The 22,728-nt window shown below is 35.4% G+C and overlaps 2 protein-coding genes across 5 annotated transcripts in view; both read right to left on the bottom strand.

The window, feature by feature from the left end:
• LOC132631676 (uncharacterized protein At3g06530) overlaps positions 1 to 608 on the bottom strand; it is a 44,998-nt gene extending 44,390 nt beyond the window's left edge. For all 3 annotated transcript variants that reach the window (XM_060347343.1, XM_060347346.1, XM_060347344.1), the window contains exon 1: positions 323 to 608. In XM_060347343.1, the coding sequence (XP_060203326.1) occupies positions 323 to 473 (151 nt within the window). In that variant the 5' untranslated portion in view covers positions 474 to 608. The remainder of the gene's footprint in view (positions 1 to 322) is intronic.
• An 8,083-nt stretch (positions 609 to 8,691) lies between these two features.
• The window catches only part of LOC132631675 (uncharacterized protein At3g06530-like), a 44,708-nt gene continuing 30,671 nt past the window's right edge, over positions 8,692 to 22,728 (bottom strand). Inside the window, exons 3-5 of one of the 2 annotated variants that reach the window (XM_060347342.1) lie at positions 11,047 to 11,217; positions 9,289 to 9,344; positions 8,692 to 9,180 (exon numbers count right to left, since the gene is read on the bottom strand). In XM_060347342.1, the coding sequence (XP_060203325.1) occupies positions 9,066 to 9,180; positions 9,289 to 9,344; positions 11,047 to 11,208 (333 nt within the window). In that variant the 5' untranslated portion in view covers positions 11,209 to 11,217 and the 3' untranslated portion in view covers positions 8,692 to 9,065. Of the gene's footprint in view, positions 9,181 to 9,288; positions 9,345 to 11,046; positions 11,218 to 16,229; positions 16,702 to 22,728 lie in introns of those variants that run through there. The other variant, XR_009578991.1, reaches the window with a different exon arrangement.

Here is a 22,728-nt window from a genome sequence, read left to right as displayed (position 1 = left end):
GAAAAAAAGGGTAATAGGACAAATGCTTGAAGAAAAAATGAATATAAAACTCTTTTGCTTTTATCTCTACATGTATAAGATACATTTCTCCAATGCTGCTACAATTAAACTCTACATAACTCGTGCTTCTAAAGTGACTCTACACAAACTTTCTTGATAATACAGAAAGAAAAGAAAAAAACAATTAGGAACTGCCGGCCCAAAATAACAATTAGACATTGGTTTTGCCACATGGGACAATTGAAAGCTGGAATTTTGGGGCAATTAAAGAAAGTAGACAGGAAAACAATTTCTCGGGTATGTATATGTATAAAAGAGGGACCTGAAAGAGCAATGTTGAGAAGGGTGTCGAGCTCAATATCAGCGGCTTCTTTAGGGTCAAACAAGATTGAGGGGCGAATGAATGGTCGTTTACGGGGCTCAGTATCAGGCACTGCTAACCTCTGCAGCTGAGCAACCAGTGATGTAGCCATCGCTAAACCTAGTTCTGAGCAATGCTTTTCTCTCTTCTTTATAGTTTTATTTAAGCTTCTTGTACACCCTGAGACAGATAGAGAGACACGACGGTGTTTGGGGTTTAGGGTTTTAGAAGAATCCTTTCTTTCTTTATTTTAATTTAATTAATTAAAGTCGGCTTTTATTTTCATTCAATCTTTTTTCTTTTTCTTTTCTTTTCTTTTGGCTGAAATAAAATGGAGTATTAGCCCCCGCCTGGCTATAAGAATTATTCACTTTATTCCGAAATTTTTTTTTACTTTTTTCCGAAATCATCATTTGGCCATAAGAATTCCGAATACAACTTGAAGTTGTATTCCGAAATATCAAAAAATTTATTTTTCAAAAAAAAATCACTTTTTTCACTTTTTTACAACTACATTTCACCAAAAACTACAATTTCAAAAATTATGGTCAAACACAACTCCAACTCCAAAATTCCAAAACAAATGAAATTTTTTTGGTATCTATGGACAAACGGTGCCTTAATTTATTTTTCCTTATTAAAAAATAAAATTCGACACATAAGTTTATATTTTATAAAGAAAACTTATTATTTTATATTTTGTAAACAAAAACTCCTTTTCGACCTGAAGGGTTTGTCCGTACCACGTGGAATGATTATATTAAAGAATAGCTAAGTTACAATTATTGTAAACTTTTTAAAAGTGATTCTACATAATGATGTGTGTATTGCAAATAGTTGGTAATAGTTTAGATAGAAACTCTCGCACTTGATAGTTCAGATACGAAACTCAAAAAAATATGATACTTGAGATGTGCTTTTATTCATATCTCTAATTGCAATACACCTTTATAGTGTTAAACCAAATATTTTAACAAATGATCTCAACTGCATATAAATCCACAAAGTTACCATGTCAACATATACAGAAATTTCAATTAGAAATCATGACTAATTAGTAATAATATGTTGTATGAAAGTTATTTTCAAAGTTTCACACTTACGTATAAAATGGTTGCACTACACGACAATCTAGTAATACATGCATTTGAGTTGAATTTATCTCCATCTTGTTCAATCATCAAAATGTATCATCGTGTCCTGAAGCTCTACCTGGTTTGGTTGAATATGGATATAGGCCAATATTATGGAACATTTTTTTTCTCATTTGTGATGTTGATTGGTATTTTGTGAAACATGTTTGTGTTGTTTAAGGGTGAAAATCTCCTGCTTAAGATTATCAATCTCTTTTTCCAAATCTTGGGTTGTGGCTGGAGTAGTTATAATATTTCTCCTTTGGTAAAGAAGTTTTTTAACTTCTGACATAGTGTATGGACCTAGTGATTCCTGTATATGAATGCCAGTGTGAATTTCTGGCTTCTTGAGTGCTTCATTCACCTTATCAATGATTTGAGACCTAAGTTCTGGATCTTTAATAATCTTTAGCAAATCCACAAGGTTATTACCATCTAAAACATTGATATTGGTATCTTGGAATTGGGAGAAGAGATTATAGAATTCATCCTCTTCTTTATTACCCTTGCTAGTGCATGGCCGTCCCATTTGACATGTCAAGAACTGATCCTCTCCCAATTCCTGGAAGATTCTGCAATATTATCGGCTATTAGTCTTTTATTACCCATTTGGGCAAGAACAGTGCCTCGACCTGTTCCTTTAGATGTGGTTCCTCTACCTCCCCTTCCTCTATTAGAGCTGGGGCTAAATTGTTGCCTCATCCTGTAAATAAGATGAATAAGAGTTATGAACTCAAATATTCTCTTGTGAGAAAATCAGGGAGCCTATTATCTGACCCTTTTTTATAATGAATTTCGAAATCAAATGGGGCTAATAATGCCTGCCATCTTACAAACATTTGTTTAGAAACATCATGCTTACAGTCTTTATTAAACATAAATTTAGTCGCTTGGCAATTAGTTTTTATTAAAAAAAAATTATTATATAAATCCCCTTGAAATTTAAGAACACATTTTACTATGACAAGAATTTCTCTAGACAGAGTAGCATAATCTTTCTGGCTATTATTCCATTTACCAGAATAAAATTGGACCAAATATTCTTGCTTCTCTTCTGGGGAATATTGTTTCAATATCCCCCCATAGCCAATATCAGAGGCATCTGTTTCAATATTTTTTTGCCAACTAGGATTGGCTAATGTAAGCAAGGAAGGCTATTAACCTTCTTTTTTATTTTGCGAACTGCTTGGGTATGATCATCAATCCATGGTTTAGGAATCTTTTTTAATCTATCATATAAAATAGATGTATCTTTCGCCAAATCTTTATAAAATAGGGAAATGTAATTTAAGCTTCCAATAAATCGTTGAAGCTGAGTATTATCAGTAATAATATCAGGCAATTTAGAAGCAAATTCAATACTTCTATTAATTGGAATAATTCTTCCCTTTTCAATGTTATGACCCAAAAATCTGACTTTTATTTGGAAAAGAGACATTTTTGGTTTAGATATAACCAAACCATTTTGAATAATAATTTCCTTGAATATATCAAGATGCTTAAAATGAATTTATATAGTATTTGAAAATACTAAAATATCATCTATCTAAATAATAATAATAATAAAATTGCTTTAAGGCATAAAAATATCTTTCATAATTTTTTGAAATTTTGAAGGGGCATTTTTAATCCAAATGGCATAACATTCCATTCGAATTGCCCAATAGGGACATTAAAAGCAGTTTTATATTTATCTGCTTTGGCAATTTGAATTTGTCAATATCCCGATTTTAAATCAAATTTAAAAAATATGATAGCATTATGGAGACGATCCAATAAATTCTTTTTATTAGGAATCGGATATCGAATCTATTTTAAAACTTTATTAAGAGGCTTATAATTAATAACCAATCTAGGAACTCCACGTTCCCGTTCAACATGTTTGTTAACATAAAAAGTTGTACATGACCATGGAGATTTTGAGGATCTTATAAGACCCGTTTGTAAAAGAGAGGAAATCTCATTTTTACATAATTCTAGATATTCAGAATTCATTTGACATCGACTGGCTTTTGTAGGAATATTATTTTCAGAAAAAGATTCTTCATATGGAAGAGTAATAATATGTTTTTTTCTATCCCAAAAAGCATTAGGATCCCAAAAAGCATTAGGATGATCACTACAAATTTGTAATGAAAACTGATTTTTTATAAAATCTATTTTGTGCTGTAATTTGGGATTTTGCAAAATTTCGTCAATATTTAGGAGTATAAATTTCCTGTTTTAAAAAATTGACTTGTTGATGTTTATTCATCAACCGGTCCTTGATCTCATTTATAATCTTTGGTGAATCCTGGCTAATTAAAATATTTTCACCATAATACCTAGTAGTCTAGTGTGATATAGTCAAACACAAGGTTTTTAGCCTGTCATTTAGGCTAAATATGAGTATGTAAATTAAAATTTAAATCAGAATAAAATAAAAGAAAATTACCTAGAAATGAAAGTTATGCTCAACAGAGATGGAGATAATAAACAACAAACTTTTTATTTAAAGAGGGTATTTTTACAAGTAGAAAGAGAAGGGGGTCTGTGAAAACCTGTATTCTTTCTTTACAAAATGATCCTTTTATAATGGATCAAAATGAAAACTGACAAAATAAGACGGCCGACAAGTGGCCAACAAAATAAAAAGCAAAAGATCTTATCTTTAAAAAAAAAAACGTGACTAAAGACTAAACTCTAAAAGAAAAAGCAAAGTTGGAAAAAGAAGAGTACAATAATATATATATATATATATATAAAACAAAAGACTTTATTTAAAGTCTCTGCTTTATAAAAGAAAATATATTTTCCACTTTATTGTGGGGCCTGCACCTGTATCACTTTATTTTTGTTTTTGTTTTCCTTGTCTTTAGCTGAGCTGGAAGATTCTTCCTGCTGGCTCGTGAATTGGGTCAAGAATTGAGAAAAGTCTTCAGTATCATCTGGACTTTGAGATTCTTCTGCTAAAATACGATCTGCATTTGCATCATCATCTTCATTATCTGTAGTATGACCAGCTGATGCCATGGATGCATCTGATGGAATTTCCATGTTAAGATTTTTCATTAAATCCTTTTTGAATTCCTCCATATTTGTAGTTATCATTTCTTCTGGGGGTATAACTCCCTTTTTCTTTTGAATTCAAACACATAATGTTTGCTTATAAAAATATTTCCGGCACCTAAAACGTTTTTTTAACACTTGATACTTTTTGGGAAATTTTAATTAGCTAAACCAAACAAACTCTTACTTTTGCAATGAATTTCTATATTATTTCGAACAAGGCACGGAAGGCAAATCTCCATGCAAATATGACAGCCATGACTTTTCTTACCCATCAACACCTTGTCTTTCATGTCAATACACCTAGCTAAATTTGATGAGTTTTGTCTTCCCTTTTCCAAATTATTCTCTTTTGGTCTCATGAAATTTATACAATTTAATTTAGGGATAAGGCATCATTACCCCCCTCACCTAGTAGCATTTTTGCTACGACACACCTTACCTAATTTTTGGTCCTATCACCTCCCTAAACTATTTAAAACCGTAATATTTTACCCCCTAAACGCTGACGTGGCAAGGAGAGTGTGTTTCACTCTCTTTGAGAGAGTGAGAAACATAAAAAACGGGAAAACTTAATTTTTTTCTTAAAATTGTATTTTCTTAAAATATGAATATAAATCTAGTTTTCCACATTTTAAAAAAATAATTAATTTTTTCAAAATTTTATAAAAAATCAGTTTTTTTTTCAATTTTTACAAGAAAAACACTTTTTCCGGATTTTATTTGAAAAATAAAAGTGTCATAAGAAAATAAAATCATGAAAATCAAGATCTTTTAAGACATTTTAAAAAAAATAATCAAGCTTTCCATATTTTTAACAAATCCATTTTTCCATATTTAAAAAAAAATTCATGTTTTCAGTTTTGTATTTTTTTTTTAAAAAAACATATGGGTTTTAAAAAAAAATCAAATTTTCAATTTTTTTTTTCAAAAAAGGGTTTTAAAATTTTTTTTTTTTAAAGAAAGTTCAGTTTTTTAATTCGCGTTTTTAGTTTTTTTTTTTTTTTAAATAACGGGTTTTAAAAATAAATTTTTTAAAAGAAAAATCAGTTTTTTAATTCGTGTTTTCAGATTTGTTTTTTAAAACGGGTTTTAAAAATAAATTTTTTAAAAGAAAAATATGTTTTTTATTTTTTTATTCTTAAAAATTGACACGTAAGCTGATTTTTTTTAAAAAAAAGAAAATAAATAAATGCACATGTGGCAAGGAGAGTGCATGTCACTCTCCCATATGAGAGTGGGCATCAGCGTTTAGGGGGTAAAATATTACGGTTTTAAATAATTTAGGGGGGTGATAGGACGAAAAATTAGGTAAGGTGTGTCGTAGCAAAAACGCTACTAGGTGAGGGGGATAATGATGCCTTATCCCATTTAATTTATATAGAAATTTTAAGCCTTAATACCTAAAGTTTCCCTTGAGCTATTCATACATTGCAAGTTTAATATTTAAATTATAGTGTATTATTATGACTCCCCTAAACTATAACATTTTCTATCTAAGTCTCTTGATAGTGTGTGTAAGCAAGAAAGTCGGCCAAAAAGAGTAGGGAAAATTATGTCTTATGTCTATTTTTGAAAATATTTACGCCACGTAGCCCATACTTTGAGTTTTTTTCACCCGATTTGGCTCATATTTGTGTATAAACACCTTTTGTACACAACTTATGCACTTTATACAAGGTTGATACAGTATGTATAATGCTTTTCTCCCAGGTATAATATTGTATACAAGCATAATAATTGTTAAAAGTTGTATAAGAGAGTATCATATGGAGTAGCATTTTATATTCATTTTATAAAATTAATGTTTCTTATTTTCTCTCTCTCTCTCTCTCTCTCTCTCTCTCTCTCTCTCTCTCTCTCTCTCTCTCTCTCTCTTATTTTTCTTCTTCTTCAAATATCTGCATCCTTTACTAATAATCGTAAACTAATCTAATTTATTTGGTCCAATAAAAAAATTAAATAAAGATCTTAAAATAGTTCATAAGCAGCATGGCTTAAGTTCGCTAGCAAAAGAAACTACATGTCCCCCAAAACATTACTCCATAGTATCAATCAGGAGCGTGTTTATTGCCTAGCTTATGGTGCACGTGAACACATTGTCTTCCGCAAAATTAGGTATTTATGCACATATTTCTTAAAATTGGTCTAATTTTATATATTGGTCACCATGCTCCAAAAAGGCTGAATAATGCACTTGCTGAATGCTAAGACATTTTCCTTTGAGTAACAGGGATCAATTCCCACTTAACATTTTTTTTAGTTTGTACATGGGTACGAAATAAATTCTAGATTCCTCTCTTGTATCAAAGCCTCTTCATGGTTGTCCTTCATTTGTTAGAAGATGGGCACACTATTTTGCCTCCATCCTAACATGTCTAATCATTGCTCTGTTGGCCTCCAACATGTATCAACAATATTCAATAATAGGTCTAAGTGGATAATGTTGTATGTCCTCTTCATCAATAAGCTTCATCAATAAGCTTGACAGTTATCAAGCAACTTGTTTCCACTTGTACCGCTTCATAATTCATTTGGTTTGCGATTTTTTATGCTTTCTTGATCTCTACAATTCAATAGTAAGCCTTGAAGTAGGTTTCATTCTACTGAGTAGCCTAACAGCCACTTTCCCTAATTATCTCGAAAGATCTCTCCAGAAGCAGCACATCCAGATTGCTTCTTGACACTGCTATCCGTGCTCAGCTTTATTTTCCCTACACAAGGGGAGGGAGGGGGGGGGGGGACCAAGCTTTTAGTTTAGGTAAGCTAATTTAAACACATATCACAAAACAACAGTAACATAAAAATAAATAACAATTTAGTTGAAAACCGCAACTGAATTTTATCATAACATTAAATTCTACTAGAAAATTAACTCTAAAATAGCATTGATACCTGAAAGTTAACGAAAAAGAAAGCAAAAATAAATATTAAAGTGTAGAACAATGAATTCATTTTTTGTGTAGAACAATGAATTCATTTTTTGTACTTTCTTCTTGCCTTATCTAAATTTATTGATTTCTCTTTCTTCTTCTTCTTCTTCTTCTTTTTCTACATCAATGTTCAACACTATGTAATAATAACAATACATTGAGTTGGAAACTCATATTCCTTTATTAAATAAATTTATTTCTATTTTACCTATTCATTGTGTTTGATACTTATAATCTAAAAATTATTATTGTAGATCACAATATTACTAATCAATGAGAACCTTGTCTTTGAGATCAGTATGAAATTTGGTTTAGAAGAGGAATCATATAATGCACACGATAAATATGTTGTGGCAAAAGGTTTTGGTTTTCGAAAAGGTGTAACAACTTAATAACATAAATAAAGAAACAACAAGGCGCTTATTTCTTTGTTCTTGTGAAGGAAAATCTAATAAGCTTTCCCTTTTTGAAAAAAAGAAAGCAACAAAGATTAGAATATAAATGTAGTTATTTGACTTGTATAAAATTTAAAATTTCAAATGGGATATGAGAAGTATTGGAATTTAGTGATGTGCATAGTCATCCCACGATAGAATCTAATTTGAGACATTTCATACAATCTGGTCGAAAGCTTATAAGTGATACTAAAAACATTCTTGGTTCTAAGGTTGGCGCAGGTGGAATTGAAAATACACGGTTTATTGAACAAGACACTCATAACTTCGTACAAGCACATAAGAGAAACATGATTAGTAGTGGAAATGCTCAAACTTTGATAAATTATTTTAGGAAAAATGCATAAAAACACCCTCAAACTTGTCTCGAATTGCCAGTAACATACTTATACTTTGCGGGGGTCATATGACCCCCCGAACTATTTTAAATTGAAATATTGGCACCATTAATATATCATCCCCAAAATATTTGTTGCATAGTGTAATACACACGCCTATTTTTCTAGTAGTACCTTTTTATCTTTCTTTATTTCCCTATTCTTTCTTCTCCAACCATCTTTTTTAAAATATGATGCTAATTACATAGTTTTTTGGCTGTATTTGTCGATATGCATTCTTGCAACCAAAATTTTGTTGTTGCATTTGATGCCACCCCTTAAATGTTTTCTTTTCTCCGTTTTTAGATCTTTTACTTACTTGTTTTTCTTTCCTTCTTGAATCAATTCCTTTTGTGGTGATCTTTGTTGTAAACAACCCTCATTTTCCCATAGAAAAAAAATTAACTCGAAAATAAAATGTTAGTAAATTACTGAGATGTCAACTAATTGTGATAAGTGATACTTACAAATCTGCAAAAACATGTCTTATTCATCCTGATTTTTCCTTTCACGTATCTTAATTCAATTTGAATCATAAACTAAGTGGGTCAAATTAGATTCAGCTTTGATGAGGATTGAAATCTTACGGCAAGTTATCCATCTGATAGTACTTTACATTATTGAGACTACACGAGCTACAAAGTCTTTTAAGGGAACCATCTCTACTATGGACAATAGAGTCCCATTGTAGAGATCATCATAACAACTACAAAACATAAAACATTAAAGTCAATGGGTCTAGCAAATAGTGAAACTCCTCAACAGGTAAAGCAGCCATTCCCACCTGTACTCAACAAGAGAGTCCAAAACAAGGCTAGAAATTTCTCGGTGTTGAACTCCTCTACCAATTCTCTTAAAAGTCCTGAAATATCCCTTTAGAAAAACAGCCAGAAACAGGATTCAGAGGGGTGTTAAAAATTTCAACCAAGGCAATGTAGAATCTACTCTTTGTTGGTACATGAGCAGGGTACAACATATTACCTGATGTCCTTAAGGATATCAACAATCTTCTTGGGGATAAATTCAACAGATTGCAACTGCATAAAGTGATTTTAAACCGAAGTACCAAGTTAGGGACATAAATAACATTTGCTAGAACACTTTACAAAATTCAACTAGCGTGCCAATTGTCAACATGGTAAAAGAGAAGGATATGTTCCTGAGCTATTGCTCATGCAAAAAGATAAACAACCTGTTTTTTAAGAAAGGTGACAGGGATCAACACTCTATCTGGAGAATGGGCAGACAGACAAAAATAACAGCACATTCAGATGAGGAGAAATAGTATGCTTAACATCATCTTGACATTTAAAAAATTGTAAGCATTCGACGATCTAGATAATTATCCATTTCTCTAACTACAGCTGCCACTGCCGTGATTTGTTTTTCTTTGAGCCAAGGGTCTATCGGAAATAACCTATCTATCTTCATGGTAGGGGTAAGGTCTGCATACCCTCTACTCTCCCAGACCTCATTTTTTGGAATATACTGGGTATATTGTTGTTGTCGTTGTTGTTGTTTAACTACAGCCGCCAGAAAAGCTCAAAACAATTCATTGGTCTTATCCAAGTGCAATAAATGAAATTTGAGAAGGAAAAGACCATCAACTTGGGAATCTTATCCTTCACTGATGCCCAAGACTCTACTTCTAAAGGATTAACTCTCTTGCATATAGTGTGTCCTTAGTTTTATCGTAATGAAGGTCCAAGATAAATGTCCAAGCAACAAAACTATCATTAACTTATAAAAATAAAAAGACAATCCATAAAGCAAAGTGGATACAGCTAAGGTCCTACAACATACCAGTATAATCCCACGAGATACAACTAAGGTCCTTTTTTACCTTTATCTTAAAATCTCAAATGGTTCTATCCAAAGCTCTTATAAGGAACCATGCATAGTACATAAAATTCCAAATATCTTTATATTAAAAGATAGGATACTGCCCAACAAGTTATTCTGAAAAGTATCCTGTTAAACGATGTTGTTTCAGAATTCATGATGTCTAATCTTTTGATGTAGAAAAGGGAAATCAAAAGGCCGACACACGAAAGTTCCCTTTTTTATTCAATGTAATCTTCTATCTATAACAAAATGGTGTCAAAGAGAATACAACAATAGACTAATAAAAAACCACTATTCACCCCTAGAACCAAACAATAAAAAAGATAAGTTTCCACTTTGAAACCATACAATAAGAAGTTCTCTAGTGACCACCACTTCACTACTTGACTTTTGGGGCGAAGGTTTTCGAAACTGTTGACAGTAAAAAGAGAAGCATAATTCACTGAGACTCTAAAAGCTCACTTAATATTGTCACTATCCATTGAGATATCTAGCTGTTGTAAAATATATACAAGCAGTTAACTCCTCGTTGATTCTTTAGCATCAGTGACCATATTAACAATTACACTTTTAAGGTAACTAAGTGATAAAGAGCAAAAAATGCAAAATAATCAGAGTGATCGTGTAAGAGATCAGTCTTCTGCATCCACAAAGCTTTCAACTATAACACAACATAACTCGCATATTTATTATAGACCCAAGATACAATATATCAGAAAGAACCTCATGCTACCATCTTTCTAATCAAAATTAGAACCCTAGAGGGAATGCATGCTGTAAATACATCCATGCATTACAGCTTGCACGCATTCATTAGCAAAAACTATATTTGTTATTGATCCTGGACATGTGTAATAATAAAATTCTACCAGATTGAATGAAACACAACAATACCTGGACAACAGTGATTAGGGTCATCAAAGACATACGGCACCACTGCATGTCCGTAGAATCTCTAGCATCTGCTCGAGCTGCTTCGGCTATGGAAAGGATCAAGCTTTTGACAACCTTAGGGGACAGAGCTACTTTATCAGCTAGTAAGCTTACGATCATCATAGCACCAGCCTACAAAAAGCCAAATCCCAGTCATGAGATCAATGAATGTTTTATGGACTGTAGCCTCTAGAATGTTTGAATGTAAGTAACTCTAGCGATACAAAATGTGCCACGTATTTAATCAAATAGATAAACAAGGATACTACAAGAAAGACTTAGCAATTTAAGTTAATGTGATGGGAATGTGCAAAATACATCAAATGTGACTGTACTTCCATGTCTCAGTCCAGAACATGCATAAATATCTGTTTGGTTAGCACTAACTATCAAGCACGACAGAGGTACATCACAGCCTCCATGTCTGTACATTACAGGTCAAGCCAACCTCAAATCTAGAGTATCAAATAGTGACTGACATCTTTAGACAAAGGAGGCCTCGGTGACAAGAGGCAGAATGTCAAGCAACGATTATACATAATGTAGTTATCGCATGCAAGGCAACTAAGCTAACCTTTAGATCGACTCCTCTTCTGGAGCCTAGTTGAAGTCTAAATTCCACAAAAGGCAGGACTCTCTTCACTGTCTATAGTAGTGAGTGATCCAATGTCATGACCCATTTTCACTATGTCAAGCGGGCACCTACTTTTCCCCCTCGATAAGAGAATTCTTATCCCAACAATCATAAAATATAAATAAAGCGGAAGAAGATAGAATTACGTAAGTGTTATGATAATAATATAAGAAAATGCAGAAGTAAATGAAATACACCCCAGTATCTAGTTTGGTCATATAAGAGCATCTAACTAAATACTATAAGTCTGAATAATAGCAATACATAAATAGTCTCAAAATCATGTCTCATGATGGAAATAAAGACATAATAGAAGGAAGAGTCTTCGGGCAGTGAACGTTCTCATGCTCACCCTGAAAGACTCGAATCAGCCATCCTCGAAATCAACCACAAGAAGAATGCAACAAGTGTAGGTCAGTACAAACAACAAGTAATGGTAGGTATCAATCACCATAGGCCATCCTCAGTTAGCTAACATATATACAGAAAGTAAATGAAAGATAGGCATGGTCACAATCAAGTACAACTATAATACGGTCTCATCAATACATATCAAGTCCTCAAGTATCAACAATTCATATCAGTATTCAAACCATCAGTTACCAACAAGGTTCCATAACCGATCAAGTCTTATAGTGAAGTATCTAAACCCGAGAATTCCCAGTCTCATCATATCCGATCAAGCCTACTGATAAGCATCTAGTCTCAAGTGTTCCAAATACTCATCATAAATGGTAAAATATTCAATCAAGTATACAATCAATTATCCACAACACAATAACAATCCAATCACAAAGATGATAACAGGTGTAATGCAATGATATGGATAACGTGAATGCAATGGCCATATTTCTATACCGTGTACACACATGCCTCGAGCGGAACATCACGTCTTGACTGTCATGATCCATGGGGGCCCCCCGAAGTCCATGTACTATGTCACTCTGTAACACACAGCCTAGAGACGACCTTTCCACTTTTCACGCCTACCGACCATCCCATATCACACAACATAGAATGGTCGCGCAATTAGTGTAAAACTTCCCAAGTACTTTAAAAAGCAACATAGGCCACATCGTCACCCCCGGTCAAATGTGCCTTATATATATATGTATATATGCAAGATGAGTGTTCAATGTATGGTTTAATTATACAGATGACCACAACAAGATATCTTATCAACACTCATTCCGCTCCGGTAAATGACCTTAGATCACAAACTCTCATCTCTCTGTCACGTTCGCCGGCAAATACCTCGGAGGCTACACTATCTCACTTATCATCATCAGTACCATAACCATGTAATATCAATGTATCATAGAAATGAGTATGAATACGATGCAATGTAATATCAACAACCAATTCAATCCCAAATAGTACCACACAGGGTACACAAGTACTATCAATAATAAGGCTACACAATGGAATCACAATTCTCATCCCTAGCCTCAATCAAGTATAGCACCGCAATATCACTAGTCACAAATACCCATTGTCTTAATATGGCAACGAGTCAGTAAGTAAATAGATCAAGGTAAGTCAACAACACAACGAGGTGGCTAGCCCCCAAATCATACAACAAGGCCCAACCTAAGTCAATATCCAACCCAACTTTATATCCGAAGGTTTACATGTTTTCTCTAATACAAACTAACTATACTTATGCTTCGCTAACTGAAGTCTAACCAGAAGGTAAGCCGTAACCTACCTAGAAGGCCGAACAACAAACTCAAAGTGTCAATCGTGTGCCTTGCCCTTTCGTTGCGCCTCAAGGTAATGAAAGTCTAGTTATATCTGAATATGGAATTAGAATCAAGAAAAATCATTATTCAAACCTTGCTTCTCTTCAAGTCCCAAATCCTAACCTATGGAATGGGGTTTATGAACTAGAAAGGAGAAATTAGGGATTCTAAGCTTAAACATGAAATTCATACTCTAGGTGATCAATTCCCATCAATTAGAAGCTATATTAACTCATGAAATACTCAAATTCGAATTCTAGGTGAAACCCCTAAATTTGGTATAAACCCTAACTTTAATCCACCAACAAATCAAGGTTTTATGATTAACAACTTATTCTAGAAAGATTCCCAAAACCCTCTCTTATTCTCCCAATTTTATGGGGTTACTAGCATGGATTCTTACTTAAGAAAGGTAATGGAAGAGATTGAGATTAGAGAACTTACCATCAAGAGAAATCTGACTAAACCCTCCTTAAATCGCCTCCAAGATGCTAAGAAAATATAATATAAGGAATGGGAGGAAATAAGGGTTCCCAAGGCATTTAAATTAGACAACTGCCCGTCAGTCGCTTTTGCAGTCAACTGTCACCCAACCGCTATAGTGCCGTCGCTATAGCGGTCACCCCATCGCTATAGCGCTCACCAGTGTCTTCCAAACTTGAAATCGACACCCGAAACCATCCCGGAAACATCCGGACACAAACCAAATATGCAGATATACATAAAAAAGTGCTACAGACGCACTCGTGGCCTAGGAATTCCCAACGGAGGTCTCGTTGTCCAAGTCAACTCCCCAATAGCCTAAAACCAACTTTCCAACACAAGTCCTAAAACACACACGAGTGCATTGGTAACTGAACCGTGCCCACCAATCAGTCACAAATGATCACCCGGACCTCTCGGAATCAACGAATTTCTAAAAATGGTCCATTTACCCAAAAGTCAATTGTGAGTCAAACAGTTTTCACTTAAAAGCTAACTTTTCCAAAAACTATATCAATGCCCAAACCAAAGCCTAGGGAACCGTGTCACCTGTCCCCTATGGTCAAAATAGTACTATTAACACTCAGGGACGGGTCAACAGGACAAAATGGTTAAAAACACAATAATGACCGAACGGTTCGTTACATTCTAAGCTTCATTTAGATGATATCCAAGACAAACAATGATGATGATGATGACAAACGATGATGAGGATTGATGATGGTGACAAATGATGATGATGAAAGTCCAGAAATTGAAGAAAAAAGGAAGATAAAACTCTTTTGTTTTTCCCTATATACATATAAGATACGATACGATACATTTGCCCAATCTTGCAACAATTAAAACTTTACAAATCTTCTGCTTCCAAAGGGATTGTGTACATAGATTCTAAAAAATAATACAGGAAAGCACAATACGGAACTGCCAATAATCTTCCCTTTTTCATTCCAACCCAAAAAAAAAACTGAAGTGCAGCAGCTTAACAAGTAGCCATTGGTTTTCACTTGAAATCTGGAATTTGGGAGCAATTAAGGAAGACTAGGCATTATGAGCAGCAAAAGAAAGTAGACAACAAAACAAATATAGGGCAAAGTAAGGGAGCAGGTATGTTTAAAAGAGAGACCTGAAAGAGCAATGTTGAGAAGGGTGTTGAGCTCAATATTAGCGGCTTCTTTAGGGTCAAACAAGATTGAGGTGAGAATGAATGGTCGTTTACGGTGCTCAGTATCAGGGACTGCTAAACGCTGCAGTTGAGCAACAAGTGATGTTACCATCACTAAACCTAATTGTGAGCAATGGTTTTCTTAAGAGTCTCTCTTCTTTAGTTTTATATTTAAGCTTTTGAGACATAAGGGGAGATGACGGTGGGGTTTAGGGTTTTAGAATCCACTATATAAATATGTTCTTTTTTCCTTCTTCTCTTATTAGTTTATTTGTAGTAATAAAAAGTTAGAATTTTATTTGTAATTATTAGGTAAACTCCGAATACCTCCCTTTATTTCGTAATACTAATTTTACTTGTGATTTGTAATATTGAACTTACCTTGCAATGAATTTCTATATTATTTCGAACAAGGCACGGAAGGCAAACCTCCGTGCAAATATGACAGTCATGAATTTTCTTAAACATTTTGTCTTTCATGTCAATACACCCAGTTTAATTTGATGAGTTTTGTCTTCCCTTTTCCAAATTATTTTCTTTCGGTCTTATGAAATTTATACAATTTAATTTACATAGAAATTTTAAGCATTAATACCTAAAGTTTCCCTTGAGCTATTCATACATTGCAAGTTTAATATTTAAATTATGGTATATTATTATTACTCCCCCAAACTATAGCATTCTCTATCTAAGTCTTTTGATAGGGTGTGTAAGCAAGAAAGTCAGCCAAAAAGTAGCGAAAATTACGTATTATATCTATTTTTCAAAATATTTACGCCACGTAGCCCATACTTTGAGTTTTTTTTTACCCGATTTAGCTCATATTTGTGTATAAACACCTTTTATACACAATTATGCACTTTATACAAGGTTGATAGAGTTTGTATAATGCTTTTCTCCCACGTATAATATCGTATACAGGCGTAATAATTTTCAAAAGATGTATAAGTGAGTATCATATTGTCACGATTCAAATCACGACCATGATGGTACCTACACTATCTCCCCAGGAAGATGTACGATTCCCAAAATCGTTAACCTCATTTAGAAAACAAGTGCGAAATTTAAGTATGTAGAAGCATAACTAGAATCATCATGACATTACAAATGAAGAAACAAGACTTTCATAAATAATTTTCCCAAAATCTGGTCTTACACGGTACAAGAGCTTCTATAATGAATTACAAGAATTGAAATAGCATACAGACTCCAAAGTAGGTAAACATTGTCCGAAAGGGTCGAATAGACATAGTTCATATGAGGAGAGTTCGAAAAGCAGAGCCGGCTAGTGGCTCACCCAGAACGTCTCTGTGAAATCCTCAGAATCTACCCTGATATCTCGAACATCAACCTAGAACAACTCCATACCCCGAAAAAAATGTGGCAGAATACAAACACACGCACTTGTAGGTATCATAGGCCTACAATGATTAGTTCATATATATAACAAACTGTAATTGATAGATAGAGCATATAAGAAGTTCATACAGACACTCAATATCAATAATGATTATAGAACCCGCCAACCCCAAGTTGTAAGCCTAAGTAGAGCCATCCAATCCACAAGTCTGCCAAATAATACGGAGTACCTACTACAAGCCACAAATCAATATCACATACAATAATCAATAATAAATGAGATGCAATGATATGAAATGGAATGTAATGGTATGCCATGCAATGCAATGCCCCCAGGCCTCTCTCTGTACCGTACACACATGCTAAGGACCAAGTCTCATAGCCATGATCCATGGGATGACGAAGTCCATGTACCTCTCATTCCGGCAAATGACCTCGGACACGAGCACTCTCATCGCTCCGATAAAGACCTCGGATCACGGTCACACATTCCACTCCGACAAAGATAGGATCACAGACTCTTTCATCTCACTTTTATGCCCTCCGACAAAGACTTCGGAGGCCACACTCTCTCACTCTTCATCATTACCAATTTTATAATCATAATAGAACCACAGTTATACAATGAAATAATGAGATGAGATGCAATGGCATGAATGAAATCAATTCAATCACAACACAATAGCAGGGAAAAATGAGAGACAATCCAGGGCCGGATAGTAAATTAGCACGTAGACACTCATCATAATTCCCAACATGAAATCCATAACACTTGATAGGAATACAGAACTTGACCACACATCCTTGTACTATATCCTCCTATACACACGTTAGGTGAAAATTTACAACCACAAACCAACATGTTAAATGGAACCAACACATATTACTACCCTATTCAAGATAGATAAGACCTTATCCCACCATATATAAACATCAGTTCTAAACACAATCAAATACAAGTGTGGCGACAATCCCACATAACAACTGACAGAATCAACCTCCACCCCATGCCTGAAGGCCTATCATGCTTTCCCATTCAACGATTATCTATCTATATATGCTTTACCAATCGGAGTCTACGCTAAAGTAGACCGTAACTTACCTCGAAGCCGAACAAGGGCCACAAACCATCCATCCTTGAGCTCATTCCCTCCGTAGAACGCATTCGAATGAGCTAAGTCTAGTCAAATAAACATTCATCATTAGCAAGTGGTACTATGAATACCCAAGCAATCATACCCCTAGAAAGATTCAAAGAGTTAAGCAGACGCCCCCGGGCCCAGAAGGGCAAAATCGAAACTTTTATGCAAAATTAGTCCTCTATGAGCTCTAACGATCACAACCTAAGTTTCATACTTATCTAACCTCAAATGAGCTTTCAAAATCCTCTAACCTACTAAAATCCCTAAAGTTCAAGCAAAACTCAAAAGTTGACCCGTTTGAAAATCCATTTTAGAATGGGGATTTGAGTTTGAAAACAACAAGCCTAAGCTTAAAAGCTATGAAATCCTTTTAACAAATCATGATTTAAAAATAAGAATAACATTCTATCCACCTAGGGTTTTACAAGCCAAAAGGGTTTTTTCCCCAAACCCAAAACCTAACTTTGATTTAACAAATAGAAGTGGTAAAGATTAAGAAGGAGAAATGAAGTAAGGTTTAGATTCTCACCCAAGCCAAAACCATGGAAGTCTCCGAAATCACACTAAAACCAGCTCTAGGAACATTTTAGGGTGAAAATGAGGTTCAATCCTGAAATGGGGAAATAAATATATGATCTGTTCAGCGATCTCTGCTTCCGCGAGCCACAGTCCGCCTATGCGATACCACCTTTGCGAAAAGTATTCAGCAGATGTGGATTCATTAATTCTTCAGGTTTCTCACCTACGCAGATGAGTTCTCGCAGACACATTATCGCCGACGGGGCTCTCCAATTGTAGGTGCGAGGCACCTGTTCCAAAAATTCTAAATTGATATATTTCTTTCCAAATCGGCTATAGGTCTCCCTTACCCACTAATCCCCCGCATAAAATGCTACCGTTACAAATCTAAATGAGGGGAACTTCGAAGAAGGAAAAGGAATGCTCATAACGACCAAACAGGTTTATTACATCTGATACCAATTAAGCAACTGTTCATCCTCGAACGAAGAGTGGTTGAAGAGGGGTATGACACGGTCTTGCTTTTCTAAGCACGTTCCAATGGTCCCGGGTTGCCCCACGTCTCTGGTGACTTTGTCATACTATTCACGAATGTCTCCTCTCCATTGATAATGCCACCGCAAATCATGATACATCTCTCAATGCTGAAAATGGTGGAATGCATAGGTGGTGAATTCTCCCTGTTTAAGATTCGTCGCGTATTCTTGTCTGCCAGACTCTTGTCGTTCGAAAGTCGCTTGCCTTGACGGTGAATATGGTCGGTACTTTTGAATCTTCAACTTCATCCATCCATGCGGTCTTTGAGAATATACACTTGGTGGGTCGAACACATGATAAGGATTTCGATGGTCTACCATTCTTGGCAAGAGTTACATAAAAGTCAGAGAGTTGGGTCTTGAATTAACGTGTGACGGAATACTGCTCCTCAAAGAATAAATCCATGCAGATTTTGCCTTTGCGAGAGGGTCTTCGCAGGTGCGCACTTGCGGGTATGATGGGTTGTCCGCTGCTGCTAAGTAGAGAAAAATCTGCAGCAGCGGTCACTATATTGCAGAAGTGCGTCTGCAGACGCGACCAAAACTTCAGCAAAGCGGCTCAGCTAGAAAAGCGAGTTTCGCAGAAGCGGTGGACCTTCCGCACAGGTGGATTCGTGGATACGGATCCCAATCTGCAGTGGTAGAAGTTAGGTAGTTTCAAATGGGGTAAAAGAGGAGTTTTTCCCCAACTCTTCATACTCCCACTTCTCTCTTCAGCCGAAATGCCCTTCCCACTACCAAACGTTACACCCCCTCACTGCCCATAAAAATCTTCCCTTATCATACTTCTAGCTTGTTCCAAACACACACTCTGGAGACCAAAAAAAAATAAATTTGGGGCCAAATTTTCAAGAATGGAAGAATTTTCGAACTCACTCACCTCTTCCGAATGTTCACTACAAGGTATGTCTTATGCTTTCATTTTACTCTTGGATGAATTTAGGCTTGTAAATCTACATTCCTTCATATTTATGGGTCGAGAGTTTTGGTAGAATTATGGAAATTTGTGATGTGGGTTTGCTTGTGGGTGATTGGAATTTTCTTAGATTAGGATGTTGTTTACCATAAGATCATGTTTATCTCTGTGTAAAGTACATAATTTTTCTTAAATGGGTTGAAATATTAAAGAACAACGGGGTGGAGTTCATGGTAGTTTTCGGTGGGCTCTTTAGAATTTTTGGGGTATTTGTGGTTTGAAATCGTTGTCCATTGTGTTTAATCACCATGCATGCTTGAATGATTGAACATTTAAGGGTAAAAACTGAGAATTTGGGTCCAACTTATGGGGGAAAATCAAAAAATTTCTGGGCTTGGGGTAGAAGACGATTTTCGCGTGCGCCGAACAAGTTTCGTAGATGCGGCCCCGCATCTGCGCGTCTTCTTGTGCAGGTGCGACGGTTACAGGGGAAGGGAATTTCCGCGGATGCGGAGGATTTTATGTAGGAGTGATCTCGCTGTTGCGAGAGTATCCTCACAGAAGCGGCCTCGCCTCTGCGATACCTCTATCGCAGGGACCTGCACAGAATTGGTGAAAATAATAGCTTCGCAACAGTCCATTCGTGGGTCAGTTTTGCTGGTTTCTTTGGCTCGTTTGACAACTTTTAAAATACTGAACATGAATCAAATTTTGGACTAACTTGATTTTGACCATTGCAGGTGTTAAACGGTGAAAGATGGACCTAAATGAAAATGAAAACATCACCCAAGACCAAGAAAATATAGAAGGGTATGTTGAGGATCAATACGACACCATCCGGTTAATGTCTCATGATTTCCACCGCCGTTGTTGCCAACGCTATTGCTTTGATAATTTGCTAGACAAGAAACTTCTGCTCGAGAGGGAATTAACATGCGCAAGGTGCCCGAACGTCTACCCGAATTCTATGAGCGTCTTTTGAACACCGGCTGGACTTGATTTGCTCCCGCCCCATGTAAGGCAAACGAGGAATGAGTGAGGGAGTTCTACGGAAATCTAAAGCGTATGAGGTTTACTGAGCATGATCCGGGGATTATTATTCGGGTTATAGTGGTGAAATTTGGTGCTGTGGTGATCAATGCTTATTATGGCTTGCCCGACCATCCCGTGGAAGCTATGCAGGCGAAAGATGTTTGTAGGAATGGGAATTGGTTGGTTTCCAAACTGATTGTAAAAAGAAAGAGGGATAAGATTACCTAGGCTCACGAGAAGAAGGGGATAAAAAACACAGAATTTATCGCGGAGGTGAATAGGTGGCAGTACATCATCAACTGTAGGGTATGTCCTTCGGGAAACACTACTGACTGTATGTACATTTGTGCCCTGATGATTGCCTGCATTCTGGATGACGTTCCGGTGAACGTTAGTTATTACCTGATCCGGGAGTTGGAGGAGTACCTATACCAGGGTGGCCCGAGTATGATGTTCCCTTCCTTGATTACTGGTTTGTGTGAGAAGGCATGGGTTCCTGAGCGTCCTACAAATCATTAGGTTGATCTAGAGAGGGCGTTTCTGTCATGCCCCAAAACTCACCCTAGGCGTAATAGGCTTCCGATGCTATGAACAGCACCGGAAGCACCTTATAAAATTAATAAACATCTAACCTCTTCCGAAAATTATATCAATACGTTATAAATAGCTAACTAACTCATGACCACCATCACATAATAATAAAAAAAATAAGCAGAAGTCTGTCAGAAATGTATCGTTATAAAACGTAGCAACACCCAAAGAGTCAAGCAATGCCTTAAACAACTACCCACAGAAATAACGTCTATTTATGGAGCCTCTAAGATGATAAATAAAACATAATCTAACTTCGGGACACAACCCGAAAACTAAAACAATAACTAAGATAGGATGGTGCCCCACGAATAAGCATGTGGGCTCGCCAAATAGTCTAGAAAGTAGCAAGATCTCTTAATCCGCGTGCGTATCACAAACTTACTCCTCAACGTTACCTAACACACCATAAAAAATAACAATGGTATGCCTGAGTACTAGGTACTCGGTGAGTGTCTCCAGGACAATAGTTAATATAACAAAAATAATAATAAGGATCAGTAAAGTGGTGTCAACAAAAGCAATTTAAATTCAGAGATAGAATAAATCACCAACTTAGTAACACGATTAATAAAGACCGTTAAATAAGAAATAAATCAATTTCAACTCATTATGTTGTTTATCACATTTAAGTCTTTCAATCATGAATTCAAGATCATCAAGAAGCCACTCACAGACAACTAAATTATAACACATGTCGATACAGGCCCAAATCAACATAACGAATGGACGACCATTTAAGGTTCCCTAAACCGCATAGAAGCACCACATCAGGGTTATTAACCCTAATGGCTACCTTTCCTCCCAAATCGCTAGGCAGAGACTACACCGGGATTGCAAATCCTCAATGGTCACTCTTCCTCACAAATGGCTAGGCTAACCGCACTAGGATTCATAGTGACTACCCTTCCTCCCGAGTAGCTAGGCCAAACACAAACAATATAAATCATGGCAAAAGAGTCGAATCACCATCCTAGCATAGAATCCAAATCACAAGTCATATCATGATAGTCACATTATTCATTAAGGATTATGTTCATCATCGCATTATGGGGGTACATCAAGTCATTTCAGTTTTGGAAACCGGGTTCACTTCTTTAAACAAGTTTCAAGTTCAACACAATCCATTATAGAGCACTCATATGAGATAGTAGAGCTTTTCAATTATCAAGTTTAAACATCCCATATGGGGTAATTCAAGTTCGAATACCAAAGCTTTATATCTCAATCTTCAATCATCCTTTAGATAGGAAAACAATCATGAGTACGTATATATAATATAGTACAAACAAGGTTTAATGTGGGCTTGTCCCTCACGCACACAAACCACAATTAAAGAGTTCATAAAAATCGATGGAAAGAAAAAGGTTTCAAGTCCAACACAATCCATTATAGAGAATTCACATGAGATAGTAAAGCTTTTCAATTATCAAGTTTAAATATCCCTTATGAGGTAATTCAAGTTCGAAAACCAAAGCTTTATATCTCAATTTTTCAATCATCCTTTAGAGAGGAAAACAATCA

Source organism: Lycium barbarum, chromosome 3 (assembly GCF_019175385.1).
Source record: "Lycium barbarum isolate Lr01 chromosome 3, ASM1917538v2, whole genome shotgun sequence".
In the NCBI taxonomy this organism is placed as follows: domain Eukaryota; kingdom Viridiplantae; phylum Streptophyta; class Magnoliopsida; order Solanales; family Solanaceae; genus Lycium; species Lycium barbarum.
This window is presented reverse-complemented; position numbering and strand designations above follow the sequence as displayed.